Here is a 27,457-nt window from a genome sequence, read left to right as displayed (position 1 = left end):
ATTATAATTTCCAAAATCCCCAATTATATATATATATATACTTCCCTTCTACAATAAGGTATCTAAAAGTTTTAATGTTTTATATTTGCTAGTTTTCCCAGGTAGACTTGTTATTGAACTGACTTCTTATTCAACAGACTCTGAACAGAACATCTTCTATCCTAGCACAGTTTCTCTGATTTCAAACCTTAATTTTATGGTATCATGTAATGATTATCATCATGTTCAACAAGTTATTTAAAAATACCAGATACCACTCCAAAAAACTTAGAGGAAACAAAGCTATTTAAATTTTATTTCCAAAGTCTAATTTTAATCCAGACTGAACAAACAAGGAGAAAAGTGAGAAAGCTAACTGTATTAGCAGACACAGATGTACCAAATGTACAACAGTGGGTTATTAACAGAACTATTTACATGCATATTTACAAGCAATCCTTTTGTACATAAGTTTTACTTTTAGTTAGTTGGAAAAAGATTTGACATTAGGTAAAAATATTACTTAACTAGGGCTGAGGTGGTACCACGTTGTAGTAAAAGTATTAGAAAAGTGATCCTCAAGGTATATCAATTGTAAAGCAGATGAAAACTTGAGTGACAAAGATCTAGTAAAATTCTCTAGTAAAAAAGTCAATGCAACTCATGCTACAAAATAAAAATGAGAAAACCATATAAATAAAGCAGAATAATGTTCTAGGCTTTAGAGTAATGAAGTTAGGTGAAAAAAATGAATAGCTCTAGAATTGCAATAAAGCCTCAGTGAGGAATCTTAGTTGTTTGGTTGGGAGTTCCAAGTTTTTTTTTTTAAATGAGATTTTAAAAGCCCTTGGTATCAAATAGCATCTGGATATGTAAGTCAGTTGTTAATAATAGTCTAAGACTTCAGTGCTAAAGAATTTCACGATTGTGATTCATCTTTGAAACCCAATTCACTGAGACACTAAATGTAAAACTAAATGATAGCTGTAATACTCATATCTAAAAAAAGGATGCTACATTTTTGCAGTAATATGTATTTCCAGGCAAAGACTTTTTACCTCAAGAAAAGGAGAATTTAAAGGATAAGCTTCTAACCAGCTAGCAAAATTTACTTTCAACATTTTATTTCAAAATCGATTTTATTGCAGCCAAAACAGTGGAATTAACTGTACATAATAAACTATTATATATATATACACATTTTAAGTTATAGGGAATAAAGTTTATTTTGGCAGATAGTGTTAAACAAAATTAAAGTTGCATACATTAGTAACATAACTCAAAATCCTTAATTTGGTATAAGTATGACACATTTTCTTGCTTTCCTGTGTTCTGCTAAATCACCATAACCTAAACTGCTTCATAAAACTGATATGCTGAAATTTAGCTCTACTGCTTTCGCTTACGCTCTGATTCCAAACAAAACTTTTCATATGCTTCTTCTATCTCTGGGTCCATCTCATCATCAATATCATCCAAGTATCTGTGAAAGAAGCAAAGATGATTCACAAGTTTAATGTTTTTCAATTCAGAAAACGTCCGAGATGCTACGCCACGATTAAGGAAAGTATGTGACATAACTCTCCTAGACCGAGTTAGAACTCAAGCACTGCTTAGAATTACAAAAATGGCAGTCCTCAAACCAACAAATGCTTAATTTGATGAGTTAAATTTTACACTGGATTCTGAGGCCCCTTGTGTTTGAAATTAAGATTCTGCTATACTTTTAGACATAGGTTAAATTATTTAATCTCAAAGCTAAATCAAAGACTTGACATAGGGGCTCAAGATTGATATTAATTTCACAAATTTACCTCATCAACAATTACACTATAATGAGAACATAATTTCAGATATGCCATTCACTTCTATGATACAATATTTTATGTCTACTTAACACCAGAAATATTCCTGTGATGACAGTTTAGTTACATTCTCATTTGGAATTAGACTTTCGTAACAAGAAGCTACTTTCTGGATAATTTGTTTCAGATTTTTTTCCCACTTATTAAAATGATGGCATACAAGGCTTTCCATGGCTAAGAATAGGGGAAAAATTTTAGGCGCCCACTAAGGGTTTAATACGCACAGTCTTGCTGAATTCCCATAGCCATCTTAAAAAAATACGTACTACCATCATCTTCATTTTAGAGATTAAAAAACAAAAAAAGACTCTTGGAGGTTAAATAAATAACAGGATTTGGGTAAGTATGCTGCAGACCAGAATTTGACTCCAGATCCTTTCTCTTTTCTGCACTTTTCCTTTACAACAAGATGCTGTCCATATGTCTCCCCACTCCCCAAAAAGCCTTTCCACCTACATGTGTGACAAAACTATCTTGCCACTCCAAGCAATTGCTGATGGTTCTCTCTCGCTTTGTTCCTCCCCCATTTCCAGTATAAGGCCATGTGTTGAAATGGCCACAAGTTCATTAGGGCAAGAGACTATGCTGCTTACCAAGCAAAACTTTAGAGGATAACCTGAATTCAATGCCAAGAACAACTTGAACTTCCAGTGCTATGCCCAGCAGGGCTGAATCTGCCTAACTGTGCCTGGGTCCTTACATCCCCATATTTTTTTCTATTAAACTAGTAGTATGTAAAAGTATGGCAACCTTATATTAGAAGATCTCAAAAACCGACTTATAATTAAAATGTCACTAAACAGGAGAGGATAAAGGTGGTTCACGTTTTTTTTTTTTTAATCTACAACACACGTGAGAGATGAGATACAAGAAAAATTGAAGTCAGATTTAATTTGTTCTCGCTTTTACTTAGGAAGAAGAGAATCTAAGTAGCTTGTCCAAGTTCATAGAAATTGTTAACAGGGCTAGGACTAGGACTAAACCTCACAAGTTCTTGGTTCTTCTATAACAAAAGTAGTGCAATCTGAAGGTAAATGAGTAATACGATAAAAATTTCTTTTATTACAAAAAATGACAGGTGAAGAAATGGAGTGATGAGAACAGGACTATAACTTACATCTTCCCATCAGTCCAAACATTTTATATAGGAATATCTATTTTCTTTAATCTTAATTTATCCACTGACAGCTAAGATTTGAGCCTTTTACTATGTGCCAGAAGACTGTTCTAAGTATTTATGTATTTTCATTTACTTCCCAAAAATATTCAAGGGCTGCTACTGTTCCTACTTTATGGATGGACAAACAGGCACAGAACTAGCCCAAGATCTTACTGTATTAGAGCTACTTATTTTAAAGTCTTAGGTACAATAACAGCATCTATTTTACAAAAACTAATTAAGAGTCAGCCCTGATGGCCTAATGGTTGAAGTTTGGCATGCTCTGCTTCGGCAGCCCGGGTTCGGTTCCAGGCCCAGAACCATACCACCCATCTGTCAGTAGCCATACTGTGGCAGTGGCTCACACAGAACCAGAACAACTTACAAGTATACACAACTATGTACTGGGGCTTTGGGGTGGGGTGGGGTGGGATGGGGGGAAGGAAGAAAAAAGGAGGAAGTTTGGCAACAGATGTTAGTTTAGGGTGAATCTTCCCCTGGAAAACAACAAAAACGCAAGAAACTAATTATGCTTGACTATGCTACATTTTAATATTTTTTCCCCTCAACTATATGTAAATTTTCAGAATCACAGTTTACATGTTTTCTAATCCGATTTTCTAAAAATTTTTGGTAAATAAGTACTACATATATACAACCATATTACCATCAAATCAAAATGCACATTCTTTCATCTACTTTTTTCTAGTATAAACTGTCTACAAACTGTGGCCACAGAAAATTTCACAAAGGAAGTTAGTAGCTGAAGAGAACTTACGGATCACCAGCCCCTGATAAATCTGTTCCATTTTCTTCATAATCTGGAAAAAAGTCTTCTCTTTCAAGTAACTCTTGATATTTCTCTTGGTAATCTATAAAAAAATAAAGAAAAAAGTTTACATGCTGAAAAAATTCATATGAAATGGCCTGTTATCCCTAAAAATTATTTTTATTATGACTTTTCATTTAAGTAGATCCAATGTTTAATTAGCAGTAAGCTTCCAATTACGTATTTAAGAATAGCTTTTATAAAACATATTCTAATTGGCTTGCTTTTGCCTCCCTGCATGCTCATAAATATTAGTTATATATATATATATATATATATATATATATATATATATAATATTCCTCTAAATATAAGCTGGAAATCAAAGCCACTGTGAATATACCAGAGTACATTTCACGGCCAATGTGTATGCTGTTTACATTCTCTACTGCTTCTTTCTATCAGACAAAGTATTGGCTATATAACTTGTCGGGGAAGAACAAGTTCCTGCCATATTCCTGTTTTTCCTCGCAGAAGGAAGGATTTCAATCAAACATCCTGGCTTCTGGCTTCCCAATTACTCCTCTCCAAGGAGGTACAGTGAGCCACCTGCTAAGAGGTCACAGCCATTGTTCCATGTTTCTCAATCAGAGGAGGCTAACCTAGCAAAGGTTCTGAGCACAGGGGATTTTCTTGTCTTCCTTCCCCCTGGAGACAGCTGGAAGGTAGCTACCTGATAAATGTTTCAGTTCTACCAACTTTCCCCAGGTTGGGCTCTTCCAAGGTAATATGTGATATTATCTCTCTCCATTTACCAACTGTCTTAGAGTTACTGAGTATCTTTTAAGATCAGCATGTCTGTATGGAGGCCTCACCTTTGAATAATAAAATAGATCAGTGTATATTAAAACTAGTTAGCTTAAAATTAGTTTCTTGTGACCAACAGCTACCAACAGCTCAAATTTCAAGAGGATAATATAATTACATTAGACTGAGTAAAGACCATATTTTTCCAAAATTGTCAGTCTCTGTAAAACACTTATTCCAGCTTAAACCACTGGTGATATTTTGACATCCAATTTTGGCAATCTGGAGACCATTTTAACTATAAAACCTTCCTCAACAAATACTGGAGGTAACACATAAGACAAACATCCTTTTAAATGTACAAATGAGTTCACAAAAGAGACAATCCAGTAACCACATGTTAGAAGTGCAAAAGGAACTGAAGCCACACACAACTACTGCAGTTGGTGGCTGGCAGACCGTGTGGTCTCAGAAACAAAGGGCTTGGATTTTAAAACCCACGGAAGGTCAGAAAGTAAGGTCTTGGGTCCATGTGAAGTAGGGAGAAGGAATTCAGGTCCCATGCCCACATCACCCTGCACAAACCCGGGGCCTTCAAAGGGCTGATATTCTCAAGCAAAAAGTGGACCAGGAAAAAACAAAACAAAAAACACCCTGGTGGCACAGGGAGATGGCAAAGGAGCTTGGTTGTCTCTGCCTGGGTTTGGAGTGGAGACAGAAGTACTCCGAAGAAACTCGTTTCCCAGAGAATTTGTAACAATGGGCCTGCACCTCAAATTTCTACTACCCACATAAAGAACCCCCACGACAAGAAAATAAAAACTTGCCCAAGCCAATGTTACCCCTGTGGCTCCTGGCAGGAGCAAATATAAAATCCACTTTGGATAGATGTTCCTATAATCCAAGCCACAAGGAGTTTTCATGAAGAAAAACAAAAAGGCAGTTAAAACACTGGAGCATTCATCTAGGGCCAAAATATATGTAACAACTTCAAATGGTTTAGGGGAAAAAAAATAAGTGTGGAGAGAACAAACGATAAAGCAGATGGAGTAAACCATTAACAAAGGTACATCTGAGTAAAGGGTAGATGGACGTTCTTTGTACAATTTTTACCTTTGTAATTTTTCTGTAAGTTTGAAATCATTTCCAAAAAAAAGTTTAAGTTAAATACGAGATTGCAGTAAAAATGATCACAACTTAAGGAAACAATTTTGTGTGTGATAATCAGAAATAACGGCAGGATTAGAATTAAAACACAGAATGAAAATATGAAATAAAAATAAGCATGTTTAGAATGAGAAAAAAGGACTCAAAACTGTGAGAAAAGATCAAGATACTTTGAACAAAATGGAAATAAAATTCAATTTGAAAAACCAAACTGAATTTCTAAACAAAATAGTTACCAGAAATAAAATATTAAATAGAATAAACAGATTAGACAAAGATGAGGAACAAAGAATCAAGCTAACTTTGAAGAATAAGGGAAGGAAGAAAGTCTGTCTTACCAGACATAGCAAGATTTACAGTAAGGTAAGAATAATTTAGAATGCAGTATTGGTCTTGAGATAAAAAGAAGAAAGATCCACATGCATAGACATGGGAATAAGACACAAGTTTACAGAGGAGTTCCAGGGTACACAACAGAGGGACTTTTTCTCTAGGAGAGCAAGGATGACTCAACACCTGTTGCTGAGACAAGAGACTATGGAAAAAATATTTAATTCCTACTATATCCCATATATAAAAATTAGCCAGATAGATTAAAGATCTAAATATGAAAAACAGCAAAGTAAGATTTTTTAGAAGAAAATGGAATTTGATAATTGTAAGGAAACTTAAGTCACAGAGGGCAAAACAAGACAGATATATTTAGTTTACATCAAAACTCAGAGTTTCTATATGACAAGACATCATAAACAAAATGGGAAGACAGCACATACTGGGAGAAGCTAAGGATCACTTGCTAGGCTATGTAAGGAATTACAAATCAATAAGAAAGAGATGATCCAATAGAAGCAAAGAAGAGAGTCAGGCAATTCTCAAAGGAAGAAATCAAAAGGTCAATAGAAACATGAAAAGAAATTCCTATCACTAGTAGGGAAACACAAGTTTACAATTTCATACAATCAGACTGACAAAAATTAGGTCTGATGACAATAAGTGCTGCCAAGGATGAGAAACATGCTCAGAGGCTGCTGTGGGAATATTAAGTGGTATAATCATGTTGGAAAGCACTTGAGCAACATTTCATGAAGTTGAAGACGCACACTCCCTTCCCCAAAGAAACTCTTGCCTGTGCACAAAGACTAAAGATGTTTGTACAGTACTGTCTGTAGTAACAAGTGTGAACCACCTGACCATCCATAAGTAGAGTAAACCACAGTTTACAGCTCCCCTAAGTGGAATATTATTTGCATTTAAAATAAATGATGTAAAGCTATATATAGCAACATGGATAAATACTGAAAATAATACTGAATAAAAAATAAGTTGCAAAAGGATGTGCATAACATACCATTTAGGTTAATACTACCGTGTGTGATAATACCTATTATTTACAGACACAAATGAAGTAAAAAGATAATCGCAATGACACCCACTTCAGGATAGTAATTACCTCTGGGAGAGAAGTGATGGAAGGACTGGACTTGGGGTGAGGGATCAATCACAGAACTGCGAATAGTTCAGTAGTATCTATAGGGTTTTCTCTCTTTAGAAAGACCCAAAGTATATATTAAAATAACAAAACTACATTGCTTTAATCTTGACAGTGAATCAGTAGTCAGTTTTTTTTATATTTTTTGAATGTTTCATAATTTAAAGCTGAAGGTTAAGCAGTTCTTTCTACCTCATTTGTGCTGGAGGCACAGGATAGTCAGTGCCTGCTATCCAGAGGAAACAAATAGGAGTATTCCGACAATAAGCTGGTTGTAGTTTGTACCAAATGGGAAAAATTTCTCTCTTGCTCTCACTGCACTCCCATTTATCACAATTAAAGCAACCTTTCTATAAATGACCTTTGTCTGGAAGGGAAGGTGTCAGCGATTTAGAGTTAACTAACTTTGATCCACCAAGTATTGAATCTGTAATTCTTAGCATCTACAAGTATTAATCCATATTAATGAAAGTTGCTGATTACATAGTGAACTAGAACCATCTATCTCTTCCATTCTAACCACTGGAAAGTATAGAGTATAAAAACAAAATATCAGAGAAAATATAAAATAAAAATGGCTGCATTTAATTGAGAGATTCTTCCAATCCTCCATTGTTAGGATGACAGGACACTACATACTGAGTCAGACTTTCCATCTGAAGTAGTTCTAAGTGGTCACTAAAGAATATTCTATATGCAACAAACTTTTACCTTATTTTAGAATGATGTGAACTCCTCAAAAAGCTACAAGTTTGTGCTGGTGGGAGTATGGTTTCCTGTAATTTACTCTCTTACCAAAAAATGGAGGGAAAAATGACTGAGACAACATACCTGGATCGGCTGCAGTGAAAGGAACACCATCAGATGTATAAAATGTTGGTTCATTCTAGGATGAATCAAAGTGATAAAAATATGTAATCATTTCAGAATTGATTTTTTAAAAGCACATTAATGAAGCATGGCTGATGTCACTTGTCTGCACCTGATAATGCAAGAACAAGTAAAAAACTAACTTCCTCACAGCCATTTCCATTTCTTTGGAGAAGTCTATGGTTTTCAGATTTCTATTATCTTAAGTTCTTGTGGTTCTAACTCTGCTGTCTCTTGTCTGTCACACTCTCAGTGAATTGTTTTGTTGTGCACTGTGATTTAGTGTCAGCTTGTTTTTAGTTGTGGTTACCCCCTCCCCACCAATTTTTTCTTTAAGAATTTCCAAGACTGGGGTTGTAGGAGGGTTATTCTATAGTTGCTTTGTGTCTGGTCATGTTGGGAACTTCAGGGCATCACTGGCTTGATAACCGTTTTTATTTTCTTAATTTACTTTACTACAACATGCAAGGTAAAAGTTTGAGATGCAGGTCTTTGGTTATGAATTCTCCAGAAGAACTGCTTCCTGGAATCCCTATGTTCACCTGCGGGCAAGCCTTATCAATTTCCCTTGCCACTGGATGGATCTTTCTCTAGTCCACCCTTTCACTGGAGGATGCCATGTTTCTTCTCCTATTTACCTGGTCTGCTGGCTGCCATGTGACCCTAAGCCAGTGAAAAGAATTATTAGGCATTAAATTCTGAGAACAGCTTTATATAACTCATCTAGAAATTTCTAAAATTGAATTCAAGCAATAAGCAAAACTTAAAATGTCAACGCCGGCATACCATAAAATAGTTAGGGTCATTTTCAGGTGTTGCTTCTCTGTATGTTGAGGTTGCATGGACTCTACCCCAGTTACTTGACCGGAGTTCTACAAGCTTCAAAAGCATCTGTTTTACATCTCTGCAGACAAGTCAAAAATAAGTTAAAGTATATCCACCACAAGTATTGTCAGGCTCTAAAACACCACAGACTTCTAAAACTTTGTTTCACAAATTTAATACGTATATCCAATGCTTTAATTTTCTAGATATTTCCTATAATGACATGAATTTATTATTTTTTTTTTTAAAACAGCCTTGAAATTTGTTCCATGTAACTGTGACCATATGGTTCTTACAAGCAGTGGCAATCCTGCAAACATTTATGCCTCCTACTGGATTTATAATAGTACTTTATCCAAATATTTATTGAACAATTTAAAGTCTGAAACATTTTTCAATGGACTCATATCTTACCACAGGAAAATCTTAACTTCTTTATTTTATAAACATAATGGAATAAAAGTGGATAAGTGAGCAGAAGCCATAGGTAAAATATTATAAAGAAAATACTTCTGTAGATCAATCTATTTCAATTATTCTGATGAAGTATAGCAGATTAAAAAACCACCCCCAGAGAAAAAGTAAGAAATTTAGATCTACTGGCTATCTACATTACTTCTTTTCCTACCTGCTGCAATTTGCATCTAGGACAACATTTTCAATTCTCTGAATAATTTCTTCCATATCAATCTTTCCTTTTTCCTTCCAGGCATCTTCCAAAACTGACCCTGTCAACTAAAAAAGCAGGTATCAGTAAAATAAGGAATTTAATACAGAAATTCTGAAAAGACATTAGTAGCACTTCAAGCATTCCTTGAACAAGATGAATTTAGCAAATTAAATATTCTCAATTATTCTCTACCATCTAATATTCAAGGATCTCTATACCCGCTGTTTTTCTTAACTGAAAGAAACTAAAAGAATGAATTATAGCAGAACTTTAATCATAGGTTTTATGTGTCAATGGCAATACGGTATAGTCCTTGTATGACCAAGATAAGCTACGCAATTTTCGTCAACCTATCACTTTTAAGATGTAATAAATATAGGCCTTTTGAATTTAAAAAAAAAAAAACTTTCATCAGAAAAAAATGAATTAAGAATATAAACAGGTAGTTCACAGAAATTAAAAAATGGCTAATCAACATGAAGAAAAGCTTAAATTCACTGGTGATCAGGAAAATGCAAATGAAAATGAGGTTTTTGTTTTTACTCACCACCTATGCCAAAACAAAACCCAAGACAGATCATATCTCATCACTAATGAGGATATGGGGCAAGAGGTGTACTCACTCACTGCTAGGAGGCATTACTTATCAAATTAAAGTATACATGCTTCCTGAGCCACCAGATGGATGTGTAGGAATTTAAACTACATAAACAACTGCACACTTGAAGACACGATGAAAGATTACTGACAGTGCTGCAGTGGCTAAACTGAAAATACCCCAACTGTTCAATGACAGAATGGATAAACAATGTGTGTGCGTGCACTGGAATACCAGGAAGCTCCTGAAAAAAACGACTGCATACCTGTGTTTCATGCAAAGATCCAAGATGTTTGTTAGGTGCTAAAAAAGCAAGCCAGGACAGGATAAGATCTTACTCATGAGAGCATACACACAGACACGGGAAAGGGAGAAAAGTGTACTTATAGATGGGGACAGAGTGAAGAACTTCCTTTTTCACTTCTAAATTTTGCTTCTTATATTATTAAACAATTAAGTACATATTGCTTTTTCAATATTTAAATCAAGAGTAAACTGTCAATATTTAACTTAATAACTTAATCTTGAATTCATTTGTGCACTATACATACTTTCCTTCCTCTAAAGTATACACTAACGGGGTGGAACCGTTAAATTTTTATGAAAAAAGTAAGTAAAACCTACCTTCAGTAATTTTACTGCACAAATTAAGTTGTCATCCATAGGATTAGAAAAGAGGGCATTCAGCAACTCCCGAAGACCAACCTGAAGAATATCTGCTCTTGTGACCTGTCCATTTGTTCCCTTGATCTTTTGTGACAAAAGAAAATGAAAAGTAACCATGCCAAAATATAATACAGATACATAAATGGTCTAACAATATGTTGACAAAATAATGTTTTAAGTTAAACAAAAATCATAGGAACACACTCTGGTATCTTCCAAAATTAGACTGACTTTACCTGTAACTAAGACCTCTAATAAAACCAGCAGTCTATAACTAAAATTTTTCATTTATCACACATAGCATATGATCAGGATAATTTAAACCTTCTTTAATATTACTGCTACATAAAGCGTTCTCTAGTCTACTAATTTACCATCTTTTGGGGAACATATAGCATTTTATTCTGATTCTTATATTATTTAAAAATGTTCTATTTTGCATTAGAATGGTACGTATCTTAGCTCTCTGGCTAGAAGAAGTTTAGGTTCAGAAGCCATGCCTTATCCTTCTATTTCCCAAGAATAGTTCCACGTAGGAAACACTCAACAGCATTCTTAAAATGACCCTTGATTTAAAGCACATTTTAGATCGGTACTCTTATTTTGGTTTAAATTAAAAAACTGAAAAAGATTAAAGCACGAGATTTTTAAAAAATTAAGTCCATCTGTGGTAAAAGGGGATGGTAAATTAGGCACTAGAATGGACCTAGACATTTTAAATACACTGTCTGACATGCACATTTGATGGTGGATACACGTGTCTTTTCAGTGGGGTTTATGATACTCAGTCCTTAAATCAGAGCTTAAGGAAGTAACCAGTGCAAAAAAAAAAATCAAGCAAATCCATTACAAAGTAATATTCAGTCAACACTTATGTCGCTCACTGATAAGCATATACTCAAGTACACCAATTTATAAACGTGTTTAGCTGTAGACTTTGTACAAATGCATTCTATGCGGAAGATTAATATATAAAATAGGACCAAGAAGAACCATTCTGGGTGAATTAGGGTGAAAAAACTAGAAACTCTAATCTCTCCCCTCTTCACTCAAAGCTTTGTGTTTTGTAGGGCAAGTCGCTTTTGAGCCACCATCTGAAAGTCAACATAGTAAATGTACTAATATTTATGATACCAGGATTCAAAAAGGTATGACTGTCTATATTTCAAAAGCTTAAACTTCCACGTAACCCATGGCTTTCCAGAAGTACATAAAGACTTTAAAATGCTTAGTAGCTACTTCCTAACACCCGGCCCTTGAACAGGAGACATAAATATTACAGACGTCCCATTAGAGGACAGAGACTACCATAAGCAGGTACTAAGACATCATTTTCCTTCTCTCTCATTCCCCTTCTTCCATTTCACTCTAAACATTGTAAAAGTAGAACGTAAACACAAATTCCTTAACTGAGATCAATTTATGTTCTCAGGCTTTGTCAGTACTTAACAAAAGAAAAATTTCTTCTCACCTCCAGGTTAAGATAAAGTTCTCCCAGAAAGAGTACAAATGCATGGAATCGTTTTCGAGTCACTTCATCCCCTTTAGCTGCTTGATCTTTAACTTCATATTCAGTCCGACATCTAATAAAGATACATCTTTTATAATATCACATTGCTTTGTTTTTTTAAGTAGTCAAACAAGATGACTGTTTGTTGGTTTGGCTGTCTACAAGCAATACAGAGCCAAGTACAAGACACCAACATCCTGACTTTCTATAATAAAAAGTGTTCCTGTCCATTGTAGGGACCAGAATATGCACCATCTTTTCATATTACGATTCCTAGTTTTAAGAAACTGATGGGTTTATTTTCAACTATCTGTATCATATTAAGATTGCGATGTTTAAGCAACATACGTTTCACAAGGTTCATTGTATATGGGTATCAAAAAGAAAGAAAAAAAATGCCATACCTTATTTATTGCCTTACAGGTTTTTTAAGACAGAACTATTTTTACTTCAAATTGTCTCTGTAAAATGTTCTACTCTTTATGAATATACAAACTTTGAAATAGAGCTTTAAAAATACACATAGATGGCCTCCAACTAAGCTGAAAATGAAATCTTATTGAGCCCATTATCCTTCTAATTTCCATTATAAAAATCAGAGAAGAAAAATGAGGAAAAAAGTCCCCAGTTGAAACCACATAGAAACACAGAAAGCAATTAATTTGGTCCCTACTTCCAACAGAGAATGAAGGAGTCAAATAACTTATTTTCCCTTGCTTTATTTCCCCCCATCTGCCTTACACAAATAATAAAAAGAAATCCTCTTCTTGGAGCTTACAGACAAAGTTCCTACAAGATATCTAAACTAATCACAATAAGCCTGTAATTGTCTGTGTCAGTGAATTATGGTGTCAGCTACTACTACTAGAATGGATTTTTAAAATAGGCTTTAAATGTTTACCATTTTGGTGTTAAATATTTTTTCTCATCTTTACTGATAAGGTGATGAGACAACTCCAGGAAAGTCGTGTGCTTTATAAAACTGATTTTGATAGAACTTCTTTTAAAGACCAAGGGAGGAGCTTACAGCGAGTTAATGGCTTCGTACAGGAGGGATCAGTTTAGGTTGGCTTTGTAAAAAAATTTCTTCAAAGAAGAAAAAAAGTCACTTCTTGCCCAAGAATTTACCTTGGGTCAGGGTGTGAACTAACCATAAACTCGGGATAGGTTATTGTGCCTATGTGGCCGATTCCAATGCTTACAAGCTATATTAAATGAGCAACATCATCTGTTTGAGTCAGAGAAGATATTTGTTACCTTCTCATACATATTAATTCCTCATTAGAAGAAAAGTTGGGATATCTATAAACAGAACACTCTGGTTAATAATGGAAAGGATCAGTTAACTAATGCCAATTCAGTTATCCGAGCACCTACTGGCTGGTCTCCTTTCTCTGTCCTTTCTTTTACAACTTTGCAGGTGACTTCCCTTTTGTTTTATAAATGCTGTAACTATCCCATTATACATTAAGATGTGTTAATTTATGTGCAAAAGTAAATCCCTATCCCTGTACATGGCTGATTATCTAAGCGAGATGAAAGACCCCGAACCTTTTTAAGCTAAAGATTTTCAATTATAAAAGCAATACATGCTTATTTCACAAAGGTTGCAACAGAGAGAAATATAAACAACAAAGTCACTGCAACCCAGAGATAAATGCTGTGAAGGTAACTGCTTTTTCAAAGTATGTATAGATTTTTAAGTTAGGTAATAGAACTATGCCATTTTTCACTTGTTTTATGATTGGCATTTCTCCATGTTAATATTTTTGACAGTATCATATTACTATAGAAGCACATACATGGGTAAAGGGTCAAAAGAGTCAGAAGCGTGGTTCTCAACCATGGCTACCCAGTAGAACCACTTGGGGAGCTTTAAAAAACCAAGCCCAGATTCCACCTAAGCCCAGTTACATAGGAATGTCCAAGAGTGGGGGCAGGGTCTCAGCCCTACTTTAAGTCTCTAGGTAACTGTAAGGCACAGCCAGGGGAGAGCAGCACTGGGGAAGATGATAAGCAAGGCTTTCTGCCATCCTACCTTCTAAAAGGGCCCACTTTCACATCTTTCTAGAAGCTATAATTTGCATTTTTTTTAATTACAGGGAAGGTTAGATATCTTTTTATAACTTTGTCATTTATATTTTTCCAAATTGCACCTATTCAGAGACATTCCTAATATTTCTATTAAAATACTGGTCTTTTTCTTACTTATTCCTAAGATGCCCCGCTTTTCATATTAAATAAATGAGCTTGTTGCCACGTGTTACACGCATCCCTATTTTTATTTCAAAGAAATTGATGACACCTCCCTAAATATTATATTCTATATGTAATTAAGTTTAATCTCTTGCTTTAGGGACTGTGGGTATCTTGGCTTGCTTAAAAGGACATTACCAACCTAAGATTTTAATTGTCAATTTTCCCCCTAGTATTTACTGTTTCACTTTTACTTAAATCTTTGATATATTTGAAATATATTTTGGTGTAAAGAGTAAGACAGAAACCCATCTTTGTTTTGCTTTCTCCCCATGAATGATTAGCTGTGTCAGCAGCACAGTTTATCTTTCACATATGTATTTGAGGTACCACCTTCATCAAAAGCTTAATTTTCAAGTGTCTCAGAAATGTACTTTTGGAATCTTTATTCTGTTCCAGTGCAGTCTTCTCATACAACGGAATATTCTGCAACCACTGCAAGTATCTTTAGAGAACTAATGGGCAAACTATATAAACTCAAAGACAACCTTGTTATTGAATAAAATAATGCCAATTATAAGTAAATTAATTTCCCTAAATTAGCTTATGAATGCAATGTCATCCCCAAAATACCTTAGTAAATACCAACAAGATTTGGGTAATTTCATGTACTGATTCTAAAGTTGACTGGAGAAAATGAGCATGCAAGAACAGGAAAGAAGATTCCACAAAAAAAGAATGGGGAACTATCTAGACTAGATATTAAAAAATTAGAGCTTTTTAATAGTATGGTAATGAAATAGGAATAGAAAAGTGATGAACTGAATATAATGAAAGTCCAGAATCAAAACCCAAATATAAGGATGTAGTGCGACAAAGGTAGTTCAAATCAGTAAGGTAATGGACCATTCACAAAAGTGGTATGGGAAAAACTGGTTAAAGTTGTGGCAATAAATGAAACTGGATCCTTAGTCAAACCAAAAGTAGCAAAGTGCTAAGAAATATGTTAAGTGATCATTTTTAAGATCTTAGGAAAGAAAAGGCCTTCCTAAAGACAAAAATCAATGGCAGAGACCATTACAGAAAAAGACTAAAATATGTGACTACAAGCTTTCAATACTATACAAGTAAGAAAGGCCTGCCCTATTCTCCACTGCAACTTTCTATTACGTAGTCTCTAGAAAAGAGGAATGGTCAAATTCTAGTACGTTTAGTAGTAGTTTTCCTTTAAGTTCATATATTCACACTAACCTTTTAAGCAACAACTGGCGGAAGTTGCCACTCTGTGGGCTAATTGTCAGATGATGAGACAGGTAATTACAGAGTCGAGCTCCCATATAAGAGAAATTCGGGATAGATGTGGCCTTTCAAAAAGAAAAAAGTTTTGTATGACACAGACACAGCAAGTTATTAATGCAAATACTTCAGAGCAACATTCTAAAGAGGAAACCATTTCTGTCCCCAAAACTGACCATATTGTACAGAAAAATGTACAAGTCTTTTGTAATTGTTAGGCATAAGGAAATTGTTAACTCTCCCTCCCAACCTTACACCAAGAATCAGAACAAGTACAAAGAAAAATGTTTAAGGCAAGTTCTCCCCATCATTTGCCTGAGGTTACCAGAAAGCAAATAGACAATATCTCTTTAAACTAACCCATTTTTGCACAAAATATGTACATGTAGAGCCAGTTGCACAGTGCCAATTATGAACAAGAGCATTTGCTGAACTATTGATCTGTGGTGTTTCTCAAGGATAGGATGGCACCGACTCTGGCATCCAGCAGTCCAGAACAAGACTCTCAGACCTTCTGCTTTGTGACCTTGGACATCACTAAACCTCCCTGAGCTTCAGTTTCTGGATTTCTAAAGAGGTGATTACTCATACATGGTGCGAGAGATTAACACTTAAAGAACAATCCAAAAACAACTGGGGTAAAGAGGAAATCAAAATAGATAAGCTATTTAAAAAAATAAGACAGTGAGAACACACTATGTATCAAAGACTGATACAACCAAAGCAGTACTCAGGAAGTTTAACTTTCATCTCAGTTTTTAAAGAATAGAGATATACAGAACATAGTTCACTACCTAATGTTAGGTAAGTAAAACACATTAAGCGGTTAAGGGACTTGGCCAAGGTCACAAAGGTTGTAGTTAACCAGTCTAGAGCTAACAAATGGCCTGGTGCCCCTCCTACCCTATGTTAGGTCTAATTACTAGTTGTGGTAACCTTAGACAAGTCCTTTAACCATCTCTGTTAAGATAGGTATAAAATGGGGCTAAGTGTAATACCTCGCAACCGCTGAGGATTAAATGAGTTAACTTCATGTCAAGTGTTTAGTATTGCCTGGCATGTAGTAAGTACTTTATAATTATTAGGTCTTTTTATTTCTGATTATTTTCTTGCTCACATGGGACCCTGTACACCATCATCTGGATGATCCACTTGGCCTCTCCTATAAAATTCCCCATTTCCTAGTTCCCACGTCTTCTTTCTTAGCTTAATTCCTCTTTTTGGTGGAATACCTCCTTCAATAACTTCTCAAGGGTTACAATAAAACTTCAAACTGGCTACTCAGAAAAAGATCTAGATAGTCTAATTTTTTTAGATTTTTAAACAATATTTTTAGCCTCCTTCCATCCTTATCCAGAACCTTTTGGAGATTCTGTATTATAAATCAGGGTGATTCTCAGCTTTCTCCACTGTCTTGGAATTCAACTTTTTAGACCTGCCAAGTCATTTATCACTCACTCTCCTGCTTTGTAGTCTCCAAAACTGGTACTTCTATCTCCTTTCCCCATCTCAGTCCTTACGGGCGTCTGGCTTTTTAAATTAAATTTTTAATTTGCCATTTGTTTTTCTTCTTAGAACAGGTCTTCTTCTGCTAGTTGCTATGAGTAAATTCTCTCAATGAAACTTGAGAAATGTTGGTAAATCTGTGTATCACTGACCCCAGAATGTTAAAACTTAAAATACTGAGTACATACAGTCATGCATGGCTTAACAACAGGGATACATTCTGAGAAATGCGCTGTTAGGCGATTTTGTCTTTGTGCGATCATCATAGAGTGTACTTACACAAACCTAGATGGCATAGCCTTCTACACACCTAGGCTCTATGGCACTAATCTTATGGGACCACTGTTGTATACGTTGCGCATGACTGTATGTGAGGAATTGGCTTTGAGACAATCACAGAAACTGCAGTTTGTCAGGCTACAGTCCTTCTGTCCAGCCATGAAGAACTATAATCAGGCAGCCTACTGAAGAGCTGAAACTAAACAGAAGAGAAACCAGAAAGCAATAAGTATAATTCTTCCATTTTCTCTCATTTTTCTCTTCAACCCATTTAGAAGCTGAGAGTAGGTATCAGGACAAATGCAGCAGTTCTATCTTCCTAAGATCTCAGGCATTTCCGGAAATCTGAGAGTTGGTTAGGTAATACTGGGCTTCAGTAAGAATACAGAACAAATCAGAAAAGTAGTCAAATGAAACACCAGGCAAAAGAAAAATCAACCTGCTATCACAATCACTTTTCCATACATGCCAAGTTTGAGTTGCTCTAGCAGCAATGAACTAAAGAATACTAAAGGTTATAGGTCTGTTCATATCCTACTCTGTTTTTGGCCAGTCTCACACACTGACCTTAAACTTGTCTTCAAAGTCCAGTGTTTATTTTTCTCCCTAAAAATAGCATTAACGTGTCAATGACCAATATGCTAGGATCAAAACTAAACTTTGTGTGAAGAAACAATCTACACTGACATTTGACTTTCAAGGAATAAGGAATTAAGATGTAAATCCTTGAAAATTTTAAAGTGAAGACAAGCAGAAATGTTAAGACTCAAGACAGGGTGTTTTGTGGTCCTTTTTTGTTTTTCCCCAAGACATTTATGAGGCAAGAAAGTTCTCTCATGTTTTTTTCTCCCCTAATCCAATAATGGTATATAATTTAACATCCAGGAGAAAAGAAATGCAGTCTTTTTTGTGTACTGTTAATCTCACATCCTATAAAACAGAGCGGAGTGGAAAAAAGGTATGATACTTATGTAGCTTTCCTCATAGATGCCCAAAGCTCCTTCCAACGGCCTGGACAGAGCCATGGCTACACAGGTGAATCTGAGGTCTGGCTCCAGCCCTGGATCCCTAACTACAGGAATTTTACACAGCAGAGACTTAAAAGCTCCTATGAACCATAAAGAGCTAACAAGTGTGGAGGCAGGTGAACATGAACCTGGCCTCCCTCAAAGAGCAGCCACCATCCCTGGGCTTCAAGGAAGCCACCTGATGATCACTCCGTGCTATAGCCAACCTACCTGTTGATAGATGAGTTCCACAAGTTCTTGCAAAGCATCATCTGTTGTAACCCAGCCATTCAGGGTCTCTGCAAACTGCTCAATTTCAGTTTCAAAACTGCCAGGCTGCTCTGTAAGATGATTCAAGAAATCCTGAACATATTCTGATAGAGTGGGATAATCCTCACAACCATCCTCATAGGATTCCTATAGATCAGAAGGTAAAAAATAAATAAAAATGAAGCAGTTTCAAGTTGGGATGTATCTAGCACAAATAATTTTTTTTAAGGATCCTTCACATGATAAAATTTGTTATTTTCCTCAATAAAATTAAGTCCACTGAGCTATCCTTCTTCCTTGCCCAATGGCTAAAATGTTGTAACAGAAGGGCTCCATCTCACTGGGTAGGGAATTGTCATCTTATCCCTGGCAGATCTACAAAATGGCTGAGAAATAAAGTTTAAACCAATATATCACTATAATACCAATAACAAAATTAAGATTTTAATGTATTTACTTTACAATAAGATCTAGGATTTGCTTCAAAATGGGAGGGGAGCAGAGGCCATGGATATGGAAACAAGAATGGCCACATGTAGCTAACTGTTGAGACTACGGTGATTCATTATACCATTCTCAATGTTCTTGTAGATAGTGGACATTTTCTATATTGAAAACAAGAAAGCTAGTAGGGCTGTCATTTGTCAATCCCCAAGGACAGGAAATATATATGGTTAAGTGACTATAAAATTTCATCATATTGTACAGTGGTAGGAGACTTTTTGGCTGCTATATCCAAGTTTCTAGCCAATCTTGATAGCAGCAGTAATTTCCAACTAAGGTCTCCACCACTATCACCTTTGGAAGTCCCCAACCTTTTAATAAATGGCAGGAGGCTGAGCAGGATGAGTACTGCAAAAAGTATCAGATCACAGTTATGAACCCTTACACTCGCAGTGCCTGGAGTACCCTCCAAAGCATTCTGAAGTTTACTTAACAGTTATGATTTAATAATATATTGCGTGATGAAATTTACCCCTCCCCAAAAGGAGTCAAATGAGGAACCACATGAAAGAATTATGACTGCACTATAGAAGCATTTTATGAAGGGGTCACATTCTAAAGTCAGGGAATCCATATGGGGGAAAAAACCCCACATCTAGTCAAAATTCCCTTTAGGAAAGTTCCATGTTGGAGATGAACATACAATCTTAGTGGAAAGACTGACACAGCCAGTGGTTCCTCTATTGTTGGTGCTGGCCACTATTTCTTCAGCTGACCACAAGTTAGAGGCCATGTTGCATGATTTTTATATATTTCTAGACACTAAAGTGATACTTAACATGACAAGTTTCATGTACTATGAGAGGCACTCAGAAAATAAGACCAGCTGCAGGAATAGCAGATTCATGCACCCCTATCATGCTCATACAGCGTTCACTGAGCAGAAGAGCAGGGAAACGCTCACACATTAAATGTTTGTCTGATCACACAACTGAATCCAAATTAAATTACTGTAAGATAAAGGTACTAATGCTGATGAAACTCAAATTTATGAACCATAAACATTACAGCTGTGTGACTGAGGATTAAACCAGTTAATGAGTTAAGTGAGTTAATGAGTAAATGCCCCTGGACCAGTGACTAGCACACAGTAAGGCACTAAGTGTTCAATAAATAAATTTTTAAATTTCTAGGAAAATAGTGAAACATATCCCAAATGCAATAGCCATGTTCTCAAACCTAAAGGGGCTAAAGTGTAGAAGCTTCCAAAAACAGAATAAAAGCTATACTTCTTGGTACCTAGGATGGTACTCTAACTGATTAATTCATCAAAAAGCTAAAAGCCACCAAGTGTGTATATGTTATTCACTCCAAATCGTTTGAGTGCTTACTAAGTGCCAAAGACTGTTCTAGGTGCTGGAAGTACTATCATGCCGTGAATACAGGAGACAAAGTCCTCCTCTCATGGAGCTTATATTCCATAATGGAAGACATTATTCGGACGCTGAGACATAGTATGGAAAAAATGGTCAGGGAAGGATTCTGAAGAGTTAACATCTAAACTGCAACAGAAAGAAAAAAAAAATCCAGCCATGCAAATACCTTAGGGAAGATATTCTATGCAGTGGGCATAAGAAGCATATAGGCCCCAACGAGATAGCTGCTTGCCTGATACCTTTGAGAAAGAAAGGCCAGAACAAAGAAATTGACGATGGGGCAGTAGCTAATGAGATCAATGAGGCAGACAGGGAGATCATGTAGGGTCTTGGGGACCATAGTGAGGACACTGGCTCAAAAGGCAGTAGGAAAGCCATGGCGGGTGGAGTTGGGGGTGAAAGACTGCTGGGGTAGGTTTGAACAAGGAAGGACCACGTGCCAACTTAAGTAATTCGTGCATAGTCACACAGCTAGTTAGAAGAACTGAGCGCAGAACAAATCCTGTACTTTTTAACTTCTACGCTATACTCCAAATAACCAAAGGCTTAACGCTCAACTCTGAGATACATACAAGGATATTCATTGCCAAAGACTCATCTTAACAATCCATCAACAAGGAACTGGTGAAATATGTTACCTTATATCTGTATAATGGAATATCACATAGTCACTTAAGAAAACAAGATATATTTACGTGTACCAATACAGAAATATTGCCAATACAGTGTGTTAAATGAAAAGAGAATACAGAACCATATTTTAGTACAATTTAATTTTTAAAAAAAGATTTATAGGCAATGAAAATTTCTGGAAAGATAGAGAAGGAATAATAGTAGTTACCTCTGGAGTGAAGAAATGTTCATATTATAAATACTGACCCTTTATTATAAAATTGTGAAAGCAGTTAAGAATTATAAATGCATACATTAATATACTTAATGTCAACCACACGTGTGAATTTTACAATTAAAAACTAGTTTAAGTTTTTGATATATAGTTTAGTTTTACACACTTGTAGCATCCTATAAATGATAATGAAATGCAGGAAGTCTACAGGTCCCAGCTGAAGGTGTTAATTTCCTGTTTCTATCAAATGTGATTCATTGTGGTAAAACGCGGTTTAGAACACTGGTTTCAGTCTTTTTTTTTTTCCTTCAAATTAGCAAACTCTCTTTTAAGAAAATCTGAAGCCCAGAAGTAAAAAGGGAACATAGAGCTGCTCTGAATACAGCAGAACAGGGGATTCAGAGCCTGTCGTTTTAAGAAAAGAGAAGGCAAAGAACATCCTGAACAGATATACACTCCAATGTGTTTGAATCAAAGCTTGCATTAGTTCTCTAGTACCAGATTTTTAATTTCTTCAGTTTTCAATGTGGAGTCAAATGTCTTCCACGCTGAGAAATATTTAAGTTTTATTTATTTTTCTTAGAAAGAATTCTGTAACGAGATTAGGAGGGACAGCAATCAGAAAACTCACTTTTCACGGTAGGTACTTTGACTACACTGGTGGGATGAAAACCTAATCTAAAACAGTGGGACCAAAAGAAAACTGATCACTCAGATGATGGAATAATTAAGACTACTTTAACTGGATTGAAGGTGGGCAAGAGGGTGAAAGAGAAAGAGGAGTCAATATACCATCAAGCGTTTAGCCTGAGCAGCTGGTTAGAATATAAAAACATAAGAGGTATGCAGAAGATAAACTCTTCTTTAATCTTTGAGTTTGAATGTGAGATCCTCATGAAGAGGTCAAAGAAATGGAGACACAAGCCTGGAACTCAGAGGAAGAATTAGATTTCCAAGTTGTCAGCAGATAGGCAGGCAATGGTCAGATTCTAGGGGACCGGTAGGATCAAACGAGGTAATAAAATGGAGAAAAGACAGAACCTCAGCGATTACAGGGTGAGGGAAGAAGGAATGATCTGCAAGTTGGAAGGATAAAGGAAGAGTACTGCCACAGAAGCCAAAGGAAAAGGTAAATGGGAAGAGGTGCTCATGATATCAAACGCCACAGAACAATTTCGTAGGTTGAAATCTGGGAGAAGAGTGGTTGCAGAGTCTGGGAGTGAAGGAGACTATACACAGAGAGGGAAAAATTAAAACGAAAATTAGTATCTTAAATATTCAGTTCTTATAAAAATAAGAGGAACTTCTGAAAGACAGAAAGGTACCCTTGGCACCTGGTGCAGGGCCTGGCACACTGGGACTTGTTAAACCTTACATGTCATACTGTGGTCAACAAAGTCTAGTAAGATGAGGGTTAAGAGGACATTTTAAAACCCAAAGAGCAGCAGTAACTGTCGCAAAAACAGCATCAATACAATTAGTGGGATTGTTCTCCAGAGGTCTGAACAGTCAGTGAGAAGTTCAGTAGTACCAACAGTGAATAATTTTACACCTTGGAGAACGTTATCACTGAAAGGCAGAAGAAAAACTGGGCAGTAACTTCAAGGAGGATGTTTTTAGAAAAAAGCTGGGATTTGTGTGTGTGTGTGTGTGGGAATTTTGTCTCTTAAATGCTTTTTAAGTTCCTAGGTGGAATTTCTGGTTCTGTGATTAAGTGTTTAGGATGTGATAGTTACTCTGAGAAGAAGTAATGGCCAGGAATAGATGGATACAGCAGCTCACTGGTAAGAAGGCATACAAAGCAGGAAATTCTGGCAGTGAGATTAGAGGAAAGATTGAAGGGCTTGCAGTTGTAGAAGGGTTAAGAAAACAGCAAAGGACTATTATCAAGGCTTTTAGAAAAAGCATGCATTCTTGACAGCAGATCCAGCTCAAGCAATAGATTTTTACGTGTATTAACAAAAGCAGACTCAAGGAGCTTCTGGAAACCAAGCCAGGAGACCACTAGAAAAGAGGCTCCACGAAGGCAGGAATTTTTGTTGATTTGTTCACTGCTGTATCCTCTGTGCTTGACTCATGTTAAGTATCCAACTATTTGTTGAATGAGTGAGTGAATGTAGCTAACTTTTGATTACGGTTACTATGAGGAAAAGTTTCCCTCACAATAACATTTTATCACAAGAGTCAGGAAAAACAAAGATACTGCTCTTCTGTGAAGTGGATTGAGAAAAACTCAGCCAGGGGTGAAAGGGTAAAGGAGTAAGGCCAGAGAATGTACCAGAGCAGGGCTAGCAAGTTTGAATGCTTATAGAATACAGGTGGATTACAAACGAATGAAGTAAACCAGTGAGCAAATTAGAGCTCACACACTCCATCTAAAGGGGCTGCCTCTCTTCAGCTCCCGCCAATTTTTTGCTCTATCAAAATAACAGTCCAGTATGGCCAGATCTTAGGATTTCAAGAGAAACCAGAAAATTCAGATTTGCAGTATCTAACTTAAGCGTTGGCAACTTATTAAAAGAAAAAAAAGAAGACAAAAAACTCTGAGGGCCAAAGATATACCTGGAGGCCACATGTGAGCCACAGGCCTGCAATCTGTTCTGGAGACTTGAGCACAGAAGAAGCCGACCTACTGGAAGATACCAAGGAATGCCTAAAAGATGACAGTGACTCAAAGTAAGTGGACTAACATGGCTCAATTCACTGCTCTATAGCCCAGGACTCACTTGAAGTATGTTGGTACAGAACTGTGGAAAAAACTGCATCCCTCCCCCATCATAAAATTGCCCAAGTCAAGAGGGACGCAGACAAAGGCGGAACTGTTTGTGGCTGTTAGAAGGTAAGTATCCTCAAGAGTTTATTCAATTACTCACAGCTCTCCAATGGTTCCTTTCTTCTCTGAGCCAAATACTATCTTCTGGCACGAACCCAAGCAGTTCTCACTTCTACCTTCTATGACTGATGGCTCTTTTCACCCAAAATCAACTGTTCTTCCTGCTATGACTATACTTTCCCTTTTCAGGCCGAAAGCTTTTTCCCAAAAAGTCCAAGCTGCATGGAATTTCTAAAATATGGAATACAGCTTTTCTATACTTTTTCTATCAAATATGGAGGAAAAACCAAAAAAAAAAAAGAGTAACAAAAAAGGTTTGCCACCATTAGTTATCAGGTAAACACAAATTAAAACCATAACTAGATACCACACACTCACTGAATGGTTCAACTTAAACAGAAAATACCAAGTGGTGACAAGGAAGTAGAGCAAGTGGAAACCACACAGTCCTCAGAGAGTACACTGCGACAGTCTCTTCGGAAAACTATCTGGCAAGTTTCTACTAAAGCTGGCTACACTCTGTCCCAGCAATTCCACTTCTAGGTATACTCCAAACTGAAACAAGGGCAGATAGCCACCAAGACAAGGAAAAGAAGAGCAATCCTACTCAAAATAGCCCCAAAGGAGAAGCCACCCAATGTTCATCAACAAACGGGACTGTGGTTCACACAACAGAATGCTATGAGAATAAGACACCTCCAATTACATGCTACCACATGGATTAACTTTGATGATGAATGAAAGTGAGAAACAAAAATAATATATTCTGTATGACTCCATTTATATAAACTTTGAAAACAGGCAAAATTATCGTTAAGTCAAAACAGTGGTTACCCTTGGAGAGCGGTAATGATTAGAAGGGACAGAAGGGGCTTTAAGGACGTTGCTAACGCTTCTTTTCTTGATTTGGATGCTGGTTGCCTGAGTGTTCACTCTAAGAAACTCTGAGCTAACCTTTATGTACACTATTCTATGTTATGTATGTCAATAAAACTAAGAATATAGGACATGTTAAAGTATTATCAATCATTTCTTCAGAATGTTTCCTATCCCATTTATCTATAATTAATTGCTATACATTTACCTAGAACAGATTCTTTTCTAAATATTCCAATTGTGCTTTGTGTTTTCTCCTGCTATTTAAGCGTGACCAATTTTTAAAATTCTTATAATATTGACAAAGGTTAATCTGGAAGTTTAAAAGTTCTTTATACCTATGTAAACACTTTATCAAAACCCCTACAACATTTCTGCATAACAGTAGTTAATTAGAACCAGAAAGACTTCTCTTTTAATATAACAGAGCCCACATGTGTACTTCTCAGCGTTCAAAAACCTACCTCAATTAGTCTGCAGCAAAACAACTCTTTAATTTACTGTAAAGCTACCAATGAATATTCAGCCATCTTGCTAAAATCAAATTGAAAATCAGCTTTGCCAGGCCACTATTCTACAGGCAGGCTGTCCATAAAGTATGGACACATTTTAGTTTATTAGCCTAGAGATATTCCATACATGGTGGAAATACAGCAGTGAACAAAACAAACAAGAATGTCTACTCCCAAGCTCACATTCTGAATATAACTTTTAATAACTACAAAATATAATCCTGAGTCAGTTTTGTTTTCTCATGAGTTCAATGAATTCATAATAAAATGTTTTTACGTCTAGTACAGAAAGCATTAATCAGCATACTCTGATTAATGAAGTAACACTATTCCAGTAATATTAAACTGGAGTTGTAGTAAAAGGGTGTACTTACTGCATAATTAGAAGAATAACCTGATGGGTAAAATTCAGGGGCGTTCACAGACAGCTTAGACATTAATACAGGAGCAACAACCACCTGGGGTTTGGCCATTGCTGACTCCGAGTTCTGCTGTGGGACAGTATCCTGTGAAATAGGTGGAGCTCTCAGGGGCCTCGCTTGTTCTGCGAAAGGAAAAAAAGGGGTGTTAAAGGCGTTCACGCCTTTGTGCAACAACTTGCTATATACTGAAAAGCCATCTAAGAGGGGCCGGCTTTTAGGAGTTCAACAAGGACCATCAAGAAATTTAAGGTTGTCGCCAGGATATGTACCAAAAGCCTGCAAAAAGGAACAATAGACTTGCTTTTAACTCATTTCTGAACACACCTGCCTCCCAAGTGAATGCCTGTGGGCTTTTTTTTTTCTTCGTTTTTTAAGGAGTCGGTTAAAGAGGTGGTCGCTCGCCCAAAGGTCTCCCCTTTCCAGCGCTGGGGAGGGGGCGGCGATTTGGACTTCCTCCCGGGACAGCACAACTCCGAGACCGCGCGGGGGCCCCTCCCCCGCCGGGGCGCACAAAGGATTCCAGCAGCCCCTTCCAAACCCGTTCCGGGCCCGCCTCCACCCCCCCAACCCGGCCCCGCGGGCAACGCTTTCGGGGAGCCGGGGCCAAGGAGGAGCCAGCGCGCCGGCCCTCGGCGGAAGCGCTGGCCCAGGAGGACGGGGTCCCCACAGCGGCTCCGTACCTGGGAGCGCCCCGGGCCGCGGAGGCCGCTGGGGGCCGGCGGGGACCTCGCACTGGGCCCCTGGCGGCGGGGCCGTCCTGGGCTGGCGCAGCGGCGGCGGCTGCAGGAAGCCCGGGGCTTTGGGCTGCGGCGGCGGCGGGTGCCGCGGCCGCTCAGCAGGCCCCGCTCCGTTCGGGAAACCGCCGCCCTCAGGCCCGCCCCCTCCGCGGCCCAGGCCCCGGCTCCGGCCCCGACCAGCACCTGGGGCCCGATCGAAACCGTCCGACATGCTCCTCCTCCGCCTCCTCCGGGGGCCGCGGCCGCTGCGCTGGGGAGGACGCGGGGGGAGGCGCCGCGGGCCGGCTCTCGCAGCCGCGCTCACTCGGGCCTCATGGAGGAGGAGGGCTGCGGGCCCCCGCTCGGCTCCTCCGCGCTTCGGGCAGAGCCGGCGGCAGCTGGAGCCCCCGCCGAAGCCGCCGCTCCACAGTGCCCGCCCCCCG

General features: G+C 37.3%; 1 protein-coding gene across 2 annotated transcripts; it reads right to left on the bottom strand.

Moving 5' to 3' along the window:
- Window positions 1-267: 267 nt before the first annotated feature.
- Window positions 268-27,457, bottom strand: PAIP1 (poly(A) binding protein interacting protein 1). 2 transcript variants are annotated; one of them, XM_046672488.1, is made up of 11 exons: window positions 26,979-27,457; window positions 26,251-26,420; window positions 18,890-19,075; window positions 15,822-15,934; window positions 12,336-12,447; window positions 10,823-10,948; window positions 9,559-9,665; window positions 8,892-9,009; window positions 8,067-8,121; window positions 3,782-3,875; window positions 268-1,462 (listed from the first exon to the last, which is right to left on the bottom strand). In XM_046672488.1, exons 1-11 carry the CDS (start codon window positions 27,244-27,246, stop codon window positions 1,369-1,371), a joined length of 1,443 nt encoding a protein of 480 aa, XP_046528444.1. In that variant the 5' UTR covers window positions 27,247-27,457; the 3' UTR covers window positions 268-1,368. The 2 variants fall into 2 exon arrangements, with proteins under 2 accessions (XP_046528444.1, XP_046528445.1); XM_046672489.1 differs by having other exon boundaries at window positions 27,219-27,452.

This window comes from Equus quagga, chromosome 9 (genome assembly GCF_021613505.1).
Source record: "Equus quagga isolate Etosha38 chromosome 9, UCLA_HA_Equagga_1.0, whole genome shotgun sequence".
NCBI lineage: Eukaryota > Metazoa > Chordata > Mammalia > Perissodactyla > Equidae > Equus > Equus quagga.
The sequence above is the reverse complement of the archived record's forward strand: the minus strand, read 5'-3'. Positions and strand labels throughout refer to the sequence as shown.

Excerpts from the sequence above, each read along its gene's own strand:
- PAIP1 (XM_046672488.1), bottom strand. The coding sequence starts at position 27,246 with ATGTCGGACGGTTTCGATCGGGCCCCAGGTGCTGGTCGGGGCCGGAGC. Across the intron at positions 8,122-8,891 it reads ATGACCCTAACTATTTTATG|AATGAACCAACATTTTATAC; the intron begins GTATGCCGGCGT and ends GATTCATCCTAG. Across the intron at positions 1,463-3,781 it reads TTATCAGGGGCTGGTGATCC|ATACTTGGATGATATTGATG; the intron begins GTAAGTTCTCTT and ends CTTCTTTCACAG.